General features: G+C 36.4%; 1 protein-coding gene across 8 annotated transcripts in view; it reads left to right on the forward strand.

Annotated features, from left to right (window-relative positions):
* The window catches only part of LOC125682381 (sodium/bile acid cotransporter 7-like), a 28,666-nt gene that overhangs the window by 236 nt on the left and 5,742 nt on the right, over positions 1-22,688 (forward strand). The window contains exons 2-12 of one of the 8 annotated variants that reach the window (XM_048922917.2): positions 259-341; positions 3,284-3,420; positions 7,214-7,289; positions 9,069-9,107; positions 9,292-9,327; positions 10,626-10,647; positions 12,674-12,818; positions 13,472-13,572; positions 13,913-14,038; positions 15,045-15,195; positions 16,026-16,099. In XM_048922917.2, the coding sequence (XP_048778874.1) occupies positions 259-341; positions 3,284-3,420; positions 7,214-7,289; positions 9,069-9,107; positions 9,292-9,327; positions 10,626-10,647; positions 12,674-12,818; positions 13,472-13,572; positions 13,913-14,038; positions 15,045-15,195; positions 16,026-16,099 (990 nt within the window). Of the gene's footprint in view, positions 1-258; positions 342-3,283; positions 3,421-7,213; positions 7,290-9,068; positions 9,108-9,291; positions 9,328-10,625; positions 10,648-12,673; positions 12,823-13,471; positions 13,573-13,912; positions 14,039-15,044; positions 15,196-16,025; positions 16,100-22,688 lie in introns of all 8 variants that reach the window. The other 7 variants (XM_048922914.2, XM_048922919.2, XM_056154711.1 and 4 more) reach the window with 7 other exon arrangements.

Raw genomic sequence — 22,688 nt, forward strand, 5'->3', positions numbered from 1 at the left:
CTACTCATCTTTTATTTTCTTTCTATGACTATGTGCGAATCAAATTTTCTGAGAAAACGCAACATTTATTTATCGCCTCACTTATTTATTGGAATACTTTCTTCATAATTGACATCATGAGACACACTGCATGGTAGCTGGCAGCTCCTGTAATATCATTGATTGCCATGCATGAACAGTTATACATTGTACATTGTTATATGTCATTAGAAAGTGTATATGAATTAATATTCACAGAAAATAATTATTAAATTACAGGTATTCTTAGACCAGAAATAACAGTCAAATTTGTTGCTGTATTCATCATCTTTTTTAATAGTGGAATATCTTTGAGAAGTGAGGTAATATTTTATTGATTTGAATTTATTTATTAAATGATGTTGATGCATAATGTTGTAAGAAAAGGAGAACTTTTTTAGCTGTACTGGGAATCAAGCCTGGGACCCCTGCATTAATTTAACATAAGTCAGGAGCTAGTGTAACCACTGAGCTATCCAGGCCGAATATCTATATAGTCCATATACATGTAGCCCTAAATACTACAGACTGCATTAAAGGGACTGGTTAACATTTTTTGAAAGAAATATTTTTCATTTTTTTTATGTTAAAAATTCAAAATATAATTCATTTAATGTTGACAACCAAAATTTGGACTGTGTGAATTCAAGGATGATGAGCAATATTTTAGCCTATTAAATCTGTGTTATGTAAACAAAGACTCAAATCTTTTTATGTAAACAAACAAACCAGTGAAACATTAATTTTGTAATTTAAAGCACTTTTATTTTGTACAATCACAAAGTTTAACTTTTAAATGATACATTTTACCTAAAACATACTTGAGATGTGATTTATATAATTAACTTGTATCAATATTTATTTATTTTGAAAACTTCGAAACAATAACACACCTCAATCTTTGTTTTCAAAACAAATAATAAACTCTCTATAATGAGCTTCTGTCATGATGAATAACCTTAATTTTTTTGTGAAACCTAAACATATTAGACTGTAGATTTTGATCATTTAAAGTGAAAAACAAAATTTGGACGAAAATTGTGAATCAGTCCCTTTAAATTGCCTTCGCTCTCAAAAACATTCAACCCAGACTCTATCACCCCACTGACAAGACAATTAACAGCAGTACATTCAAGTCCAGGGGTGGTCAATGGCACCAAATGTAGTATAGGAAAGGAGAAAAATTTAGGCTGGACTTGGAATCGAACCTGGGATCCCTGCATTACTAGTCAGGTGCTCTAACCACTGAACTATCCAGGCCAATATCTAGTCCTTATTGCCCTAACTATATTTGCCTTCCTTCTTAAATTGTCTTCGCCCTCAAAAAATTATTAATCCAATAATTCTTTCAACCCATGTAGGACAATAAAATTTGACCTTTAAATCCAAGGGTAGTCGCCAGCACCAAATGCAGACTACTGTATAGGAAAGGAGAAAATTTTGGGCTAAACATGGAATCGATCCCAGGACCCCTGCATTAATAGTGAAGTGTTCTTAAGCCACTGATCTACCCAAGCCAATATCCACAGTCCATAACAGCTCTAAATACATGTACTTCATGCTGATGATTTCGTACTACATGTACATGCAATTATAACTTGATGTTTTATTTAACTTGATCTTACATCCTTTGATTATCATGAATTTTTCCACCATTATGGGTGGCAAAATAATGAGATTTTTTTTAGCACTAAAAAAAAAAACTTTTTAAGATGGCAAGCTGTAATTGCATATAAAATTTGTTACAAATCATTAAAAATTATAAATTCACACTCATTCTTAGACATCGATCAACCCTATATAAGTGTCAGTAGAATTTGTTAACTATACCATCACTGGTTCATAATCAGCTTGCCAGTAAATAAAAACATTACTATAACTTTAATTATGTGATTGTCAAAATATACTTTATGGAATGCCAAATTAACATAAACTCAAATGATTAAAGATATCTTTGATTATTTGAAAAATTATTGCTCTCTTCAATTAAATTGTAGCACGTATCAATTCAATTAATGCCCACAATAATTGAATTATTGTTCTCTTCTTTTGAATTGATATCATTAATTCAATGGATGCTCACAATTATTCTTTTAGAGAGAGCTACTAATATAATTAGAGCTATTTTCAATACAACATATCCACAACTGAAATAATTATCTCTTTAATTTAATTGTTGCTCTCTTTAAAAGAATTGATGTACAAAAGCATTGTAAATAATTAAAGATATCTTCAATTGAATTGCAGTGATCATCAAATCATTTATACCAATTAATAAGCTTTAAATTAAATTTTGCAAGCAATGATTCCACCACATTGATGTGCGCATCAATTGAATTGATGAGAGTAATAATACGCCATTTTCGAGATACAAACTCTTCTGTATAGGAGGTGCATTTAGTGGAACTTTGAATGCCTAAGTGGGACAGAGTGGATCTACAGCCAACGAGGAAGACAATGAAATGTATTAAAAGTGGCTTCTCTTTAAATATGTAAATGTGGGAAATACACAATATTATCTACAGAAATGTTTTACCGAAGTGGAAACATACAAACAATGTCATATTTGCAAGAAATATCTTGGATATGGTACTTATGACCAACGAAATAACGTGATAGGATAAGAATTATATGTATTAATTACTCCCTAAATACTTGTCACTTACTTAGTTTGTGTATCAGTCAAATTCGGGTGATCAAACAGCATATGAGAAACTTACTGAGTACATTCACTTACGCAGTGATGGGTATTTGTTCCACCCCCGCGTGTAAATAAATTCTTTGGCGCCTTACTATGTACGGGAGGTCTCCAAAGGGAAAGAACTCTGACGTATCTCGAAACCGGCGTATTGATGTGCCCATCAAATCAATTATTGCTCTCATCAAATGAATTGATGCACACATCAAATCAATTATTGCTCTCAGCAAATGAATTAATGTGTGCATCAAATCAATTATTGCTCTCGTCAGTTGAATTGATGCTCGTATTAATTCAATTGATGAAAGCAATAATTGATTTGATGCGTGCATCAATTCAATTATTGCAAGCAATAGTTAAATTGATGATATCTTTAGATAATTAAAGATATCTTTAATTATTTGAGTTTATTTTAACTTGGCGCTCCATATACTTTAGATCCATTATTTCATCGCTTTGTATGCATATATCTATGCATTCATATAGAATAACTTTAAACATCTTTAGATAGATTTGTTCTATATCTATTAGCAAAGGTAATTAATTTTGTTTTGCCTTTTGTTTTAGGATTTGACAAGAGCACTGGTACAGTTCAAACTACACATCTTTATACAGGGATGGACATTTGTCATCTTTCCATTGGTGATTAATCTTCTGGTATCTTTGCTGAAAGATGGTCTGTTTGAAAAACTACTCCTTCAAGGGTAATATACAATATTGATGATGATCATGATGTTTATATGAGGGTCAATCTAATTAAAATAAGATCAGAGATCTTCTCTAACCCTTAATACACTGGAGAAGAATCTGACAGCATTGCATTTGAGGTAATGTTATTGACCCCAGTCTCATGAATAATTCAATAAATATTCGACCAATACCAATAGCTTGATAAAGAATCAAGGGCCACTCAGGAATCGTTTTACTAAAGCATATTCAGATTGTAAGTTCACAAGAAATGGTGACAATCCATGAAAAGTTTAAACGAATTCCACATCAGTGTTAGGGGAAGAGCAAAGGAAGATCCTAGCTGTTATAAATCCATTATTGTTGAATTTTATATTCTGTTGCGTTCTAACATCACTCATAGCCACCATCATCTTCTTTGGTAATTATTGACATGTGTATGATAATTACATACCTATCAAGTATGTATCGATATTGAGTACTGCAAAACTTTCATGTAGCGTCGGTGGCCTAGTGGTTTGGCTGTCAGACTCTCAACTGAAAGGTCATGGGTTTGAGTCCTGGCCGCAGCAGGGCTGACGTTGTGTCCTTGGGGAAGGCACTTTACACTTTACGAATTTCCTCGCTCCACCCAAGTGTAAAAGGGGTACCTGGCTATAGACAGTGAAAGATATTGTTAGAATGTTAGTGCTCTAGCGCTTGTAACGACAGTTTGCACTGTATGCTTCCCAGGAAGCTGAGAAAGTTCTAGATTGATATAAGGTCTTCCGGGGTAATAATGTATTGTAAAGTGCTTTGAGCAGCATACACTGGAAAAGCGCTATATAAAAACCAATCATTATTATTATTATTATTAGCGAAAGCCATCATTTGATTGGTTAGGTGTGAAAGGTGAAATGACATGACCTCAAACGCAAAGCTGTCAGATCCTTCTCCAGTGTAATGGTTAGAGAGTTTTAATTATATTGTATGAGGATTGTATGGAAACAAGAGGCCCATGGGCCACAATGCTCAGCTGTGTCACATTGGACCTGTTGTTTTTACAAGATTTTTTACCCTGATACAGGTTAGAATAGATCCTCAGTACCCTTTGCTTGTTGTAAGAGGTAACTAAATGAGGTGGTCTTTTGGATGAGACTGCAAAAACCAAGATCCCCATGTCACAGCAGGTGTGGCACAATAAAGATCCCCCCTCCTGCTCAAAGACTGCAAGCACTGAACATAGGCCTAAATTTTGCAGCCCTTCACCAGCAATGGTGGTGTCTCGATATGAGTGGGATGTTAACAATATACAATCAGTCAACCCTCTTTATTCCCACATAAAATATTTTATGACCACAGGGTCATGACTTAACTGAATTTGAATCCACACAACATAGGGTTGCATCTATAACAATGTTACTAAAATGGTCTTTCTGTTGTGTTCTAGAGAACATTTTTTAAAAGATTTTTTTTTTGTCTGTATATTTTATGTACTATCTAACATTTGATCCCCACTCTTAAAATCAGGGTCTGTTGAAATAAAAAACAAGCTTGAATCCACACAACTTAGGAGTATAGATGGTTTTCCATCGAAGCGATTAAGCAAGAGTTATTTCCCATTGGCCGCCATATTGTAGGTTAACATGCCCGGATTCCTTCATTATTCAACCAAAATCAGCCTTGTTATTCTGGTCACTGAGGTGGAGATAAACTGTTTTTCTTATTAATATACATTTGTTAATGCATCTTTTACTTCATAATTGCAATATTGCAAAGATTTCCCCCCATATATTTCTGCCTTACATGTTTGAAATTGGTTGCCCAAAGAGGAAAATCCACCAGTTTGACCTACAAGATGGTGGCCAAGGGGAATAACTCGGGGTTAAAATACGTCATACGAAAACCATCTATTACATACTGATATGATTTAGTGTGATCCCGCAACACACTGTAATGAAACAAATATTTTAAATTTTCTTATATATATAGTCTCATGTAAAAGTTTGAGTCCATATTTTAGGCCCACCCTAGCCTCAGGGACCATAATTTGATCAAATATGAATGTGCTCTATTCATTGGAATGCTTGTATGTTAATATGACTGTGGTTCTTGAAAGGATTTTTCCCATACATGTATATATTCCCATGTAAAATTTTGATCCCTATTGTGGCCCTAACCTACCTCCCAGGACAATGGTTAAAACATTTAACTTGAATCTGCACTACCTGAGGATGAATACTGTTCATCACCCTGTTGTTCTTGAGAAGATTTTCATCCCCCCCCCTTTATATTCCCATATAAAATTTTGAATCTTAATACTACTAAATCTGGTCTTGCTGCTTTCAGATTTTCTCATAGAGTTAAGTAAATTTTTTATCCTCTATTGAGGCTCCATCCATCATGAAAAACTTTTATCCCCCATTGTAACCCCATCTTAATCACCCTTGAGGATTATGATTGGACAAACTTGAATCTTCACTATATTGGGAAACTTCCAATTAATTTCCATAATTTCTGGTCCATTGGTTCTTTAGAAGATCTTTAAATGGCCCCTTTTCAATTTTTTGCCCTTTCTTGATTATCTCCCACTAGAAGGGGAGATGGCCCTTAATTTGAAAAAATTGAATCTCCTTCATCCAAGAACACTTTGTGCCAATTGGTTGAAATTGTTTCGAAAAGAAATGAAATTGTGAAAAGTTTACAACACCAATGCAGACTTGAATGAGGAATTCATTTTAAATTCCGACATGTAATTTAGTGAAAAGCATCACTCGCAAAATAAAATTACTCTTTTTTATTTTTATGTTGCTAGAATACATATAAAAACTCTGATTAAGAGTGTAGCGATCTAAGTGAGTGGATCTCAGGATTTGGTTTTCATCAGATTGGTGATGTTAGATTGTGAAATAATGCAGTTTTGTAAAGTGCTTCATGACATTATAGTTGACATGCCCTAAAAACCTAAATTATTCAGAAAGGATAGTATCATTTTGGAAGACCATTTAGAATAATAAGGATGACACCTTAGATTTATGGACCAGAGCTTTTTCAGTACAACGAAACCCAAAGGGCCAACAAATAGTCAGTAAAAGTAATGTTATTTTTATTCTCAAAAGGTAGCTCCATCTTCATTTAACATCATAGATTTTTGTAGTTAGACTAATCAAACTGTCTTGGGACAGGCCCCATTGGACATATATTACCACTTTAACGATAGAACATTCTATCTAAGGTTTTGCAAAATCTTTATTCAATTAAACTTTGTGCATGATAAAAATACTGTATATCTTTTAGAGGAATTTCATTCAGTGAATAAGATAGTAAATTTGGTAAACTATTGATCCTGAAAAAGTTTATATTTATAGAAAAAAAAATGTTGCCAAAGGTATAACTCCTAATTGATGCTGGTATTTTTTCTACTGTATGTCTATTATACAATGATTTCCCTGATATACACAATTAATCTTTATCAATTTATAAAGTAGCAGTTTTTTCTAAACTGTTGACATCAAAATTGGTCATTTTAACAAGTTTTTATGTATTTTTATTACTCTTTTTAATGAAATTGTGCAATTTAGTGATGTTGACATATACTATCCTTTATGTATGTCTATCATCTTTAAAAAGGTGACAACATGGATATTTTCTTTAGTTTATGATTATATCAAACTATATATTAGTAGGAATTTATACAGTATTTCCACTATCAACCCTTAATATTGATATTTCACATGAGGATGGAGCTACTACTTTAAGTAAACATTCTAGCCCATAAACCTACATGTAATATATATTGAAATTTAGATACTCTTTTTGATGATTTTTTAGGCTTTTGGTTCTTGGATGCATGCCTCCTCCAGTTTCTTCTGCTGTAATACTGACAAAGTCAGTGTCAGGAAATGAGGTACGTGACACTTTGAACAGAATTACCCGAGACTCTAGCTCACCATGTTAATTGGTTTCAAGCATAATGACTGCTACATGTAAGAGTATCAGCTATGTAGGACAGTACTTGTGGCTTTCATCTCAAGTAAATTTTTAGGTTATCTGAGTGACTCAGATGACCTATTGCTATCTGTTTTAATTTGTCCACCATTGTTCATCGTACACAGGATGGGGCTAAGTTAATCTTGCTTAGTTGATCATATGTTGAAAAATTTAGAAGATCTTTTCTGGAAATCAAGCAGACAAACTGTTGGGAAAATTACCTATAATGAGCAATGAGCTTACTTTGAAGTGTTGAAATTCATTTGCACTTTTAGAACTCAAATAGAAAATAGCATTTTGCAATGATGTGTTAAAACTTACTTAATTATATAAGAATTCTAAATTATCAATTGTGTATGATAGTACCGTTGAACCAATATATCTATAGAAAAGTATAATAAATAAAGTGCACCAGTGGACCAAGTTGCATGAAGGTTAGTTATCTAACAATTAACTTTTCATTAACTCTTACATTTATATAGTGTTAAGTAGACATTAACTGTCAGTTAAACTTAACTAACTTTTGTGTAACTGGGTGGAGATGTTTATCAATTATAATCATATTAAATAGATGACTGTGCATGGGACAAAATCATGTTAACCTTGATCGGTACAACAATTGACTTTGTCAATATATCTCTTGATATGTTTAAATAACTACAGAATTGATATTTCAAAACATATTTCATTATGTCCCCTTCAAAGAAGAGGTGCATATTGCTTTGCACCTGTCGGTCAGTATGTCAGTCGGTAGACCACATGTTGTACGCTCAATATCTTGAGAACCATCCCCTTGATCATAATGATATTTCATATATGGATTTGTTATGAGTAGAAGAGGACCCTTATTAATTTTCAGGTCAAAAGGTCAAAGCTCAAGAGTCAAACTGGACATAGGAATATACTGACCACTCGGTGTCTAGAGAACCCTTTGCTTGACAGACATCAAACTTGGTACACTGGTACATCATCAGGAGAAGATGACCCCTATTGATTTTCAGATCACATGGTCAAAGGTCAAGGGTTGAATTGGACATAGGAATATACTGTCCACTCAATATCTTGAGAACCCTTTGCTTGACAGACATCAACCTTGGTACACTGGTACATCTTCAGGAGGAGATGACCCCTATTGATTTTGAGGTCATATGGTCAAAGTTCACGGGTGAAACTGGACCTAGGAATATATAATGTACGTTCAATATCTTGAGAACCCTTTGCTTGACAGACATCAAACTTGGTACACTGCTACATCTTCAGGAGTTGGTGACCCCTATTGATTTTCAGGTCAAATGATCAATCCACTGTTGACATAGGAAGATATTGTCTGCTCAATATTTTGAATTGATGATACTACTATCAATTAAATGATGTGTGTGTATAACCCTTTTCAATTTTGCACTATGGTGGTGGTGGGGGGGGGGGGGGGGGGGGCATATGTGTTTTACAAACATCTCTTGTTACAACATAATTTTGAAGCCAAATCACATGGTTCAAATTAATCCGGACCAAGAATACCAAACCGCAGTAAAGTGTAAAGTATCATGAATCGAACCGTAGCATAATATTACCGTGATATACCCATGGTTAATCTTTGCACTAGCAACAAGGAATACTATCATTGTGTTACTCTGGTGATCATTTAGGCCCACAGGCCTCTTGTTAATTAACCTTGTAATTTATACTTTAATTTCAGGCTGCAGCAATATTCAATTCTGCTGTTGGAAGTTTTTTGGTAAGTACTAGTTGAGAAAAATACCACCACAACCTCAAATGCAGAGATTTTATCAGCTCACAAATGACTAGAGAGAGAGAGAGAGAGAGAGAGAGAGAGAGAGAGAGAGAGAGAGAGTACACATCAATATTTGATTACACCAATGTTAAATATATGCCTTAAATTGAAGTTCATTCCATTGTAGGGAATATTTATTACACCATCTCTGATACTACTTAATGTAAGTACATCTATCATGTTACTATAACATAGGGTGCCAATTTTTATATGCTGTCATCAATGGGTCTTTCAGCTTCTTGTAGATCATATAAAGCAGTACAATGTACTAGGCTAAGATCATCAAACTTATTTCCCTTGATGAGAGGAAGCCTATTGTTTTTCAAGGTCAAACTTGCAGGGTAGGGCCCAAAGCGAGATAGTAACAATAATAATTAGGCTATTATAATCAAACCTGATACAAATACTCAAATAACATACAGATGTGTGTCTGTCTGCACGTTTACCAGCATCTTGTAGGTCAGATACAAACAGTGCTGACGAGGCTGGGATCATCAAACTTGGTATTATTAGTTACCTAGTCATTTAGTGACCTGGTACGGGATGACACCAGGTCACTAAGTTTTTTACCGGGCGAGACTAGGTAACGAATTTACCCCACCGATGACCTATTTTGATAATATGCATGAGGCTATTGCATACCAGAACTACAGACAACACCATACCATAAATATTCCTTATTCAAAGACGACTGTATTTAAACGAGCTTTTGTGGTCAGACAAAATCATACCATAATTTTTTCCCTGCATTGCACATGTTGCATAGAGAGATGGGTTTAATTCCAGGCTATTGAGAGGAAATACAATCCTATAACCTAGCCAATTCATTTATGTGCTTCATGTCGCATCCTTTTTGAAGGAAGAATACAAAATTCAAATATAACAATTTAATCAGAACACTAACAGATATAGATATAACATCATTAAACAGATATCACAGTCTATTCAAATTGATATGAACGTGATGAACACAGAACTGGCAAAACATGGCACAAATCACTACAATTTTCAGTTATTATTTTGATATGTTTATGCTGAAGTTGATTGTCCCTATTGTGCATCCGTGGAAAGCTGGCATAATTTGCCTGGTCTGGACACTCGAAAACCTGGTTTCTGTTTGAGATTGTAGAGTATGATCACAGTTAAAGTCACCAAAGAGATCCGAAATGTTGATTCCCTGCAATTCGGCAACCGCTTCATGATCACCATGTTCCTGAGGTAATGTCACCAGGCTAGTGTCTCCAACAGATTCGGGTGGAGGTAGAGCAAGTGTTGCAGTGCTCGGTAAAGCAGCGACAGTTTTAAAACTCTGCGGTGCAAGACTCTGCCCCATTGCCTGTCCCATGGCGATTTTTTCCTCGGTGTCGGTTCGTTGGTAGACTGTTAGAGACTGCACTGATTTATGTCCAGTCACGGCCATTATTTGTGATGGACTAAACAAACATTTGGTTAAAATTGTAGCACCAGTGGCCCTTATTGAATGGTTGGTATAGATTTGTGACAGATTTGTGTCCTGGCTTAGTTTTGACATGAATGATGCTAGTTTTTTCTCACCCAATCGTACGTTACAGTACCAAGTTTCATCATCATCGTCAAACGAATCCCTTGGTCTTTGCCATAAACTTGAGCAACTGGGATGGAGTTTGCCAATATACTTTTCAAAAGATCTTACCGGACAGAATGGAGATCCCGGGGATTCTGGCATCACACCGGAGGTGGTTTCCCTGTCGTTACCTCTATGGTTTTTAGTTAATTCGTCTGTACAGTTCGCCACATATTTCAGTCCTGATTTTGGTTCCTGCATGACCTCAAACGTTGATTTTGACATAATATGCATGTTCTCTACAGATCTCCGGCAAAAGTATAGCCTTACATCAAATTGAACTTTATTCAAAAGTCCGTACGGTGTTTGGGGATTCATTTGCTTCGACTGGTACAGTTTTTGACGGTCACTCTCGTTAATAACAGGATGATGTTGTACACTCCCTTTCCCTATCCATTTTAGCTCAGCCAGGGCAGCCTTGAATGACACATTTGCATCGCGAAATTCGTCATCTTTTATAATATCAAATTTCCTATTAATATGGGGGGTCCCGCAAGTACCTGTTGATCGCATGCCTCATGTTTTCAAACGTTGTGGCCTTGTAAAATTCACCATCCTGTTTTCGTGCATTCATGTAGAAATGGCAAAGCACTTCGTTCAAGCGAACGGCATCGAATTCTTCGAAAAAAAATTTTTCAGGTCTTGGATCAATTAGGTCAAACTTGCATGGATAATTTATCAGCACAAAACATTTTATTTATTGACACTCTTCGATATTGGAGAAAGTGCCGAAAGAACACACTGTCAGATGCATTTTTAGCCGAGTTGCAATGAAGTTGAACTCGGCTATTGGTTTGGTGATGCGGGCGGGCGGGCGGTTGGGCGTCAACAATTGGTTTCTGGATGATAACTTGAAAAGTTTACAATCTAATCAAATGAAACTTTGATATATTGTTGGGTACCAGGTAAGGAAGACTCCTATTGAATTTGGAGAAAAAAGGTCAAGGTCACAGTGACCAAATATAGAATGAAAATTTCAGAAATATTTGGTTTCCGGATGATAACTCAGAAAGTTTAAATCCGAATCAAATGATACTTAAAGATATTGTTATGTACCAGGTAAGGAAGACCCCTATTGATTTTGGAGAAAATAGGTCAAAGGTCAAGGTCACCATGACCGAAAATAGATTTAAAATTCCAAAATATTCTGGTTTCCGGAGGATAACTCGAAATTTTTTAATTTGAATCAAATGAAACTTGGATATATTGTTGGATACCAGCAAAGCAAGGCCCCTATTGATTTTGGAGAAAAAAAGGTCAAAGGTCAAGGTCACAGTGACCGAAAATAGATTGAAAACTTCAGACAAATATGGTTTCTGGACAGTAACTCGAAAAGTTTAAAACTGAAATTAGTTCTTCACAATTATAAATATGCCACATCATTCCTGACTTTACAATATATCCCATGCAACTCGGCTTATGCACCCCTGGGTGCATATATTGATTTTTTTAACCAATGAATGACTTATTTGGATATAAATTCTTTCTTTGATTACTACTGTATTTCTGAATACCATACATTGGGACTATTTTATGGCATCTTTAAAAAAAAAGTAGTTTGAATTTTTGGTGGAAATTTATTTAAAATGTATATACATTGTATCATTTATATGATCTAGGAAGTTTGGTGCTTTTATTTAAGCAAACTTTCCTTATCCGTGAAGAAAGCAAGCCATAATTACCTGATATACGAGTATTACAGTATATTATGCAGTGTGAGTGATGCTCTTGTTAAATACATGTACACTGTATGTGTGATTCAAATATAAAGGCTGTCAAAGTTCATGTAAATAAGAAGATATATAAATGGCAATTTATATAAACAAATGGTTTTCAAAGTAGGTGACAAAACTTCTGAGGTCTCCTGCTCTGATAACTAGTGACCTCAGCACCTTTCTATATTCAGGTTGGGTCAGCTGTGGATGTTCCAGTCAGTTCCATTTTTGTGCAACTGTCACTGACGGTTGTACTGCCCCTGTGTGTGGGTCAGATCATCAGGAGACGACACAGGATGTGGCTAGAGAGAAATCCCATCCCCTTTGGGACCATAGGCAGGTATCATAATTATCACAGCAAAATTCATTCACAACACAATGACATTGTCAAGTAAATACATACTGACTGAAATACTGTAAAAGTGCTTATTTACGCGGGGGTTAAGTATGCATTTTTCCATGGCCAACATTACGCATGGAGGAAAAATATGCAGTGTAACTGAATATAATATATATTATATCAATTATTTACAACTATCCACGTGGAGGAAATAATTTACACGCTTGTTATGTGACTGTGTAATTTGTAAATCCCCCACCCCCCGCATAAACAACCACTTCTACAGTAGCACAAATAAGATTGTATTGAAGTTTAGTGCAAGGTGCATTTAAATAGGGAGAGTGTTCACCAATTAGCTCACTCACAAAAAGAATTGCGGTCTCTAAAAATACAATTACAAAAGAAACTGCCAAAATGGTCTGAGACAGTACACATGTTTACAGAGTCTGTGAATTCAAAAATAAGTTGAGTAAACTAATACATTTGTGAGGTTTCACACATAAAATGCCATATTGTCTGAGTTGAAGGTGAACTACATCAAGAGTTTGAGTGCATATTGTTGTTCAAACAATACTATTACTTTACTTGATCCTTGAATTTTACGAGTACATGTATGGTAGTTTACAACTGATAATATGTTTGCTTGTAGTGCCATACTTTTAATGATTATCTACACAACATTCTGTGACACATTCTCACAAGCTGAAATTGACTTGGATTTCATCAGTTTTATATCCATTGTCTTCATGAGTAAGTACACTTTGTGTATAATTATCAGCAAAACATTATTAGATTATCAGTAGGAAATTAACTGCATGTAATTCTGAACTAAAATGAAAATGCCGTTTAGATCCAGTATAAATATATTAAACAAAGTAGCTCAAACATATCTCTGTGCGGTGATCTATTTTTTATGCAGTTATGTACATGTATCTCCATACCATATTTCTTAGCATTAGAACACAATCATGTTAACTGGAGTTCCTCTCATGCATTTTAATGTACTGTACTTAAACATCATTCAGTCAGCATTTTAATAGCTTACCAGTGATAAAACCATGGTACTGATGCATCCAGATTGCTGTTTCAGTTGTCATCCTCCAGTGTGCTTTGCTGTGGATGGTTTTCTACATTACCACACGTTCATGGCTGAACTTTCACCCCAAAGATACCACCGCCATTATGTTCTGCAGCACTCATAAGTCCCTCACACTAGGTAAATTAAAACTGGCATATACACAAGGAGTTCTTGTCTGACTATTTCATTATATGACATTCTATCAGGGTTATTTTTATTTTCAAGATCTAAGAATGCCTCCTCAGTCCAGATGTTTTGTTTGAAAATTTGAAGAGCTCAACTCCACTTTTCACAAATTTCTTGACTGAGGAGGTTATTCCTAATATTGTCAAATGTGATGACACAGTCAAAGGATACCTTCTTATTAACATTAGGAAGGTTTTAAATTCAAGGGAAGATCATATTTTTTTCAGAAGACCACATAATAAGACAAACAGTATAATTCAGTTTAAACTATTTTGTTTTCATCCCATCACTTCAAGTTTGGAGTTTGAGTGCCTAAGACTTAATATAACTCTTGATCATTATGCTAAATGAGGTCAACTTTTTTGTCGTCAGTGGACTTGTGCACAGAATGCTTGTGAAAGCTGGAATACAATCATGTTTGTTATAATATTTTATCATCAAATAAATTAGAAATTAATGGACTCGTGTGGGCATGTTTTTAATAGATACTTATATCATGCATGAAATCACAGTGAAATTTTTATTCTAAAATCTCTTATTGCAAACACAAGACCATTTCTATTATTCAGGAAAAAAACCCACACAAAAAATCATTTAAGATAATTGAGAGCTGGTGTCATTCTTTCGATGCTGAAATCATACTCCATGGTAGATGCTTTAATAAACCATATTACATAAAAGTTTGGGTTAGTGATCCACCATAAGAGTTGAAGTTCAGAGGAGCCTTATTCTGATTGGATAATTTCCTAGGTGATACTTCTCATCTTTACATATCTTTCATGTTAAACTTGTGTGATGTAGCTTCTACAAATTCTTCCTACATATAGATATATATGCACCTTTCTTTTGAGAATATACGATAAATTTTAGTCGATGTATACTATTCTTGAATAAATGATCATTTCCCCAACACAGTTTGAATATGACATAAATTAATATATATTTATGACCTTCACAGGCATTCCCATCATGAAAATAGTGTTCAGTGGAGATCCGGGGCTGTCAGTAATAACGATTCCTCTGTTGGTTTATCATCCAACACAGATCCTGCTAGGCGGACTGCTAGTCCCACCTCTTAAGGAGTGGATGTTCTCTGTTGGCAGAAAAAAGTGAGAACAAATTTACATATTTTGTTTTAAGAATGAGATATTCTAATGGCAGAAACAATTAATGATGGACTTATTGATGTAAAATGTTGATTACATAGAGAATAAATAATACGTACATGCACCTTTTTCCATATCACACCCCATATCAAACCAAGACCCCAATACCCACCTTAGAGTAGATATGGAATGGGCAATTTTTGTTATGTTTATTGCATATCTAAAAAATACAAACAGTAAAATAAAGAGAAACAAAAGAAAAAATCCAAAATCAACTTTATTTGAAGTATATAAAAATCATCTTCAATGAAAATAGGCATCGTCGCTAGCCAAAGGTTTACGATCCGCTCCGCTTCTCTACAAACCCTTAGCAGATTTAGTGCGATTTCATAGCTTTGAGTGGCGCCCTCTAGCAGATGGAGAAAACAACCCTGTTTGGATTACATCATGCTTATCCAATGAAAATGTGTGTTTCAGCTACTGTTTAAAAGTTGTTTAGAAATGGCTGCGCTCAGAGAGTAACGCAATGTGGTATGCAAATCATTCAAAATATTAATAATAAATTTAACTATCTCTTAATTGCATACTTGAAAAAGAAATCAGTGAGAATATTATTTAGAAAATAAACATGTGTCAACCCATGAAATATATGTAGCTGTTGAGTCTACGTCTAAAAATAACCCCACATGTGTAAGGTGAATTCAAAATTGAGGAAAACAGCTTGGATGCAACTGTCTAAATCTGGGATAGATAGAACATAAAACAACAAGAGATGTTTGATATTAAACTTATGGTACGGTACTGTAGTAAATAAAATGCACTTCTTTACGCAGATACGAGTCTGAACTGCGCACGTGGCATCATGGTTTGGATATGTATTTGATACACGGCCAAGTGACAGTTGTAGGTATTTAAATTCCTTTGTTTTGCACGTGATCTAACGTAACACGTTCTCTGATTGAGCAGTGGACTTTCCCTGCATCCAATCATATGCTGAAAGTTGAGGCTACGGAAAGCGCACTAAATCTGCCAAGGGTTTGTAGAGAAGCAGAGCGAATCATAAACCCTTGGCTTGCGAAGATGGAAAATTAGTCCAGTCATTCCAGCCAAAAATATAGCGTGACCTCAAACTAATTGTAACAAAAATGTTTTTGTTTTCAAACGGTGAGTCAAGGGATGCTCTAGCGTACATAGAAAATCAAGAGCACAAAACAAAGGGGAAACGTGTATTTTGGGGCAAAAACGTACATTTTGATTAAAAAAATCATTGAAAACTGGGAATTATCATTTATCTTAACACATGAGAGAAATAAATGAAACATGATTGCTATAATTATTGGGAATGGTGTTAACATTCACAAACTACTTTATTCATACCAAAATTTCAAATGAATGAATGTTTTTTATGAGGCGCAATACCTTATTTTAGACGAAAAATCAATGAAAATGAGAAGAGTTAATATGAAACTCGTAAACATTGATTCTGGTACAATATGAGATACTATTTATATGAGACGTGAGTTAAAGAAGCGATAATTAATTAAAAAAAATTATTCAACAGTTTGAGATTTTAAGATCATGAGAGCGTATCAGTAGCGGATTTAAGGGGGAGCAGCCGGCGCCACCACCCCCCCCCCCCCTAAAATTTTTTAAATTAAGGTAAATTGTAGTCTTTTGTTTAGAAAAATGTAAACGATAAAAGAAGCAATTTCCACTCTCGGAGAAATAAATGACAAAATGTTTTGATTTTTATTATTAATTACTTTTATTGGGAGAACCACAGGGGCTTCTTATCCATTATGTTCTCAATCTATATATAAATATCTAGATATTTATATATAGATTGAGAACATAATGGATAAGAAGCCCCTGTGCTACTTAGGAGACATATTCCAAGCTCTATAAAATCTGTAAAATTCAGGAGCTCAAGGCCACCCCCAGACCCCCTGTCTTATAAACTTGTGCACTCCCCGCTTAACTGCAGTTCCTGGATCCACCCCCGTGTATGATCCTGTAATCGTGTTTCCTCTGTTCGTTTGTTTGTCAGTCCGCAAAATGTTTAACTTTGGCCATAACATTTGAATGGTAAATGACAGATTTTCATATTTGTATTCTTTGTGACAAAACCTTTAGATGGTACCAAACATTTTGACATGTGACCTTGATCATTCTTACAATTATGGAGCAACTTGTTTTCAAATCACCAGTGTCACACAATAGTATCCTATTACATGTATATATTTTCTGTAGAATTTAAAAATTCAAATATTGACTTTATTTGTGATGTCCAGTTAGACTTATTATATTGATTTACACATGTTTAGTAATGTTGTCCATTGATAGTATCGTATAGTTTATACAGTGTCAGTGGTAAGGAATCTTCCATCCGAATTCGCCATGTACATAGTGCAGGTAAAGGAATGAATCTGATAATGACGAAGTGCGCAATTCTGAACCATCTCAATGGTAGTTTCGGAGACCCAATACTTCACTACAATAGTTCAAAACAGTAGCAAAACAAATTTTAAAAAAGTTTTTCCTAAGTTGAAATTCCTACAATGTTTGTCTTTGTAAAAACGAATTTTCGAGACCATCCTTCCCATTGCATGACCACCAGCTTTCGATGGAATATAAAAGTTATGATGGAGTCATTTTTGACGACACTCGTCCTGTTCACGCTTATGCTCCCTTTTTCTCTTAGTTGCACAATATCTTAACTATCACCAAGAGATGTATAGCAAAATCAAGTGTTATATCACTACCTGAAAATTAAAAAGTCAATGCAATTCACATGTGAGGGACAAAAACCTAATGCTTGGAAAACATTTGATTTTACTAAATCAGCTGGAAATAATTCTCATGTATGTAAAATTAGGAGCTAAGTTCAAGGCTGCTTGTGCCATGGCCGCATCAAACCTAAGATGCAATTACACTTTCACCAAATGCTTGACATTTCGAAGTAAAAATCACAGGTCTTTTGGATATGACCCTAAAAACGGAGATCCCATGTCGCGGCAGATGTTGACACGTTAAAGAGTCATTACAAGTGGTATTTCACCCACAACTGGCGATGTCTCATTATTACACACACACACATATATAATTATAATATATCTCGCGGCCTTACTACACTTTTAGAAGTATTGAAAATACTATTATGCAATTTTTACCATAACTGCGTTCCGTACTTTTATTTTACATGATAGAATTCCTTCAAACAATTGATATATATCTCTCATATATTTGTTCCCTTAATGTATATATTTTGGCAGTGTTTTTGTCTTATTTTCATTGTAGTAAGTATATGAATTAAATGTACATATTAAATTGCTGGTATATTGAAAAATAACACACCAGACCGATACTTTAAGACTGATCGAACATCTCGACTTCAAAATGCACAAATATTAAATTATATATCCTAATTAGCAAATAGAATAAATTCCATCATGCGTCTGGGCACCCAGCCGTAAAACTGCCCAAACAAACACATGTCCAGTCGAAATATAAGAAGAAAACAAAATGGTGCCAGTAGCACTAATACTGCTGGTAGTGTCTCGGGCTTGGCAGACCTCAGGGTGCTTGGGTCAGCAGGGTTCGACTACGGCAAATCCTACGAACGCCCCGAACATTTTTGCATCGGTTCTCTAAATGTTGGAACCATGCGAGGAAAGGCTAATGAAGTGGTGGAGACCATATCCAGAAAGAAGGTTGACCTGTGTTGTCTTCAGGATACCAGATGGAGAAATGAAGGTGTCAGAAAGGTAGTGGGAAAGGATACCAACTGCAAGTTCTACTGGTCTGGGAATGATAAAGGGACAGGTGGAGTGGGAGTCCTAAGTGGCAGAAAAGTGGTGGGAGAAAGTGTTTGAAGTGAAGCGAATATCAGACAGGATAATACTTGTACGTCTGATTGCTGGTAAAGTAGTGTTTGCCATTGTATGTTTCTACGCTCCACAGGTTGGGCTCAGTGATGATGAAAAGGACAATTTCTATGAGCAGTTACAGAGCCTTGTTGCGACTGTACCTGGTACAGAGGAACTGTTTGTATGTGGGGATTGGAATGGACATATCGGTTCTGCTCCTTGTGGTTATGAGGAAGTACATGGTGGCCATGCTATTGGCAAGAGGAATGCTGAAGGAGAAAGACTACCTGAGTTCTCTGTCGCTAATAATTTAGTGATTGGCAACTCAGTGTTCGAGATGAGGCCTAAACATCTAGTCACATACCAATCTGGAGGGAGCATGACACAGATAGACTACATACTATTTCGGCACAGCTTTAGGAGAAATGTCACAAATGTAAGAGTCATCCTGGGTGAAAAATGTGCATCCCAACATAACCTGCTCCTGTGTGATCTTAAGGCGCAGAGTCCTCGCAAACGTAAACATGAGTTTTCTCCACGCATAAAACTGTGGAAGCTGAAGGATCCAATCATTCAAGCTGAATTTGCTGAGAGATTTGCTTCATCAAATAAAGATACGCAAGCAGTCAGCGTAGAGGAACACTGGAAGAGACTCAAGGATGGGTTGAATGAGGCTGTGACTGAGGTGTGTGGAGTGTCATCCAAGCACAACTGGAAGAAACAGACTTGGTGGTGGAACGAGACAGTCGACCAAGCTGTTGGAGAGAAGAGGCGATGCTACAGAGCATGGAAAACAGGTGGTAGCAGAGAGACATACAACGGAGCCAAGCGCGTTGCTAAAGTTGCTGTACACCACGCTAAGTCAGAGGCCGATAAAGAGGTTTTTCTTAAAATAACCCCCAAGTCAAGTGACATCTACAAGCTCGCAAAACAGATGCGCCGTGACAATCAAGATGTCTTGGGTGAGAAACCAATAAGGAACGACTCTGGTGAACTCTCATTGGATGATGAAGTGAAGAAACAGTCATGGAAGCAGCACTATGAGCGCCTACTGAACGTTGGATTTCCATGGAACCCCGATGAGCTGTCAGATGAACCTCCTGTGGAAGGACCTAGTAACCCTATTACCCGGGAGATGATCACAAAAGCAATCAGTAAAATGGGTGTTGGCAAAGCAGCAGGACCATCTGGTATAGTTGCTGAGATGCTGAAACCAACAGGTGAACTGGGGGCAAGTCTGGTGCAGGAACTGATTGAAGCCATCATCAGAGAGGGGTGCATACCTGCGGAATGGGAAGAGAACTTTATAGTCGGCCTGTACAAAGGTATAGGGGATGCGCTAAACAGAGGTAACTACCGTGGACTCAAACTTATTGATCAGGTCATGAAAGTCTGGGAAAGAGTTGTTGAGCAGCTGATCAGCAACAAGTACAGATTGATGACATGCAATTTGGCTTCATGCCCGGTAGGAGCACCACAGACGCAATCTTCATCATACGCCAAGTCATGGAGAAACATCAGGCAGCAAACAAACCATTGTACATGGCATTTGTAGACTTGGAAAAAGCTTTCGACCGTGTCCCAAGAAAGGTCATCTGGTGGGCCCTGCAAAAGTTGGGAGTTACGGAATGGCCGGTTCAAGTGGTGACGTCTATGTACACCAATGTTCGTAGTAGGGTACGAGTCGGTAACAGCTACAGCGATGAATTTGAAGTTAGAGTGGGCATCCATCAAGGATCAGTCTTATATCCCCTTCTATTCATCATTGTCTTCGAGGCTCTATCACTAGAATTTCGCACCAGCTGCCTGTGGGAGCTCCTATATGCTGATGACCTGGCAATAATTGTTACCTCACTTGAATCACTCAAGGAACGTCTGGACAGATGGAAGAGTAGCATGGAGGAGAAGGGTCTCAGAGTGAACATGGGTAAGACCAGGGTCATGATCGCTGGTCCCAACCTCGACTTATTGAGGAAAACAGGCAAACACCCTTGTTCTGTATGTCTGAGTGGAACAGGCAGCAACTCAATCCTCTGCACACACTGTTCAGAATGGGTGCACAAAAAGTGCAGTGGCATAGAGGGCCCTCTCAAAGCAGATCCTCACTATAAGTATTTGCGCTGCGCTGGTGCAGAATGATCAATAGATGGCATACCAATAACGGAGGTTGGTATTGGTGACAGCACGCTTGAAGTAGTGACAGACTTTTGCTACCTGGGTGACATGCTGTCATCAGGTGGAGGCTGTGAACTCACAGCAGCTACACGTTGCAAGGTTGCCTGGAAACAGTTTAGAGAGCTGCTACCAATCCTAACCAACAAGCACCTACCAACAGCTACTAGAGGGTGTGTCTACTCCTCATGTGTCAGAAGTGTGCTTATGTATGGCTCCGAAACTTGGGCTGTTTCTGTTAACACTAAAAAGAAATTGCAGTGTAATGACAAAGCAATGATAAGATGGATCTGTTTGGTGAAGCCTGAGCAAACCATTCCGTTTGAATCCCTCCTCGCTCAAGTCAACTTAAAAAGCCTCACAGACATCATGCAGAAGAGCAGACTGCGTTGGCTGGGGCACGTTGAGCGCAGCACTGGCTGGATTGCTCAAGTCCGACAACTGAACGTACCAGCGGAGAGGACCACTGGCAGACCCAAACTGTCTTGGGAGGATGTCGTGAAGCGGGATAGGAAACCCCTGGGTATGGATTCCATCAACCCTCATCACAGACAGGAATGGAGAGGAAGACTTAGATTGAGACTGGACAGTCAGGCCCCACCCTCAACAGAGGATTAATTGATGGCCTGATCAACAAATAAACTGGATATGATGATGATGATGATCTGGACTCTAAAATTCATTACTTATTCAACAAATCATCAAAACACATAAACAATGTTAAAAACATTGCATTGTGCACTTCGTGTTGACGTCAAATTTTCAGGTACGATACCCCACGTATGCCATTATTGTTACATGTAAAATGTGGAATCTTCTTGATTAATTTCTAAATTAAGTGCTCAGTCGATTTTTGATATGTTGTCAAAATATACACAATTGATTATAACAAAATTTATTTTTGTTGCTATTTGTTTGAGGTTTATTTTTATAACGACTGGTCGTATTAGGATACTTGGAACAAATACATACTTAGATTTTGATATATATGTGAATCGAGAAGTTTGAAGTGGAGTTCTGTAAAACGCGTAACACAGTGAGTGCAGCTGCTGGCATTTAGAGTGGTTAGTCATCAGTGTGTGTTAATCAATGCATGTCATTTATGTGTTAAATGTGTCTGTCTTGTTATTAATACAAATAATTATTACCATTGTATAACCAATCTAACCTTTTGTTTCCTACATGTACAGTATTTCACCGGCTACAAGATATAGGAAAGGGATAGACAGTTATGAAATATTTCAGGTTATAAATTCTTAGTTACATAAATTTAAGAGATTGTCCATGGAGATCAGGCAGTCACTATAATATGGCTGGCACATGCCATTCCCCACAATTTTATTCATACCCAATAAATATATATTATTACTACAGTAACTTGATCTGAAGAGTCGGATCACGTCGAGTTGAGAGTCGGGGATCATCAGATCACATGAGACGCGAAGCGTCGAGTTTGAT

Source organism: Ostrea edulis, chromosome 2 (assembly GCF_947568905.1).
Source record: "Ostrea edulis chromosome 2, xbOstEdul1.1, whole genome shotgun sequence".
In the NCBI taxonomy this organism is placed as follows: Eukaryota; Metazoa; Mollusca; class Bivalvia; order Ostreida; family Ostreidae; genus Ostrea; species Ostrea edulis.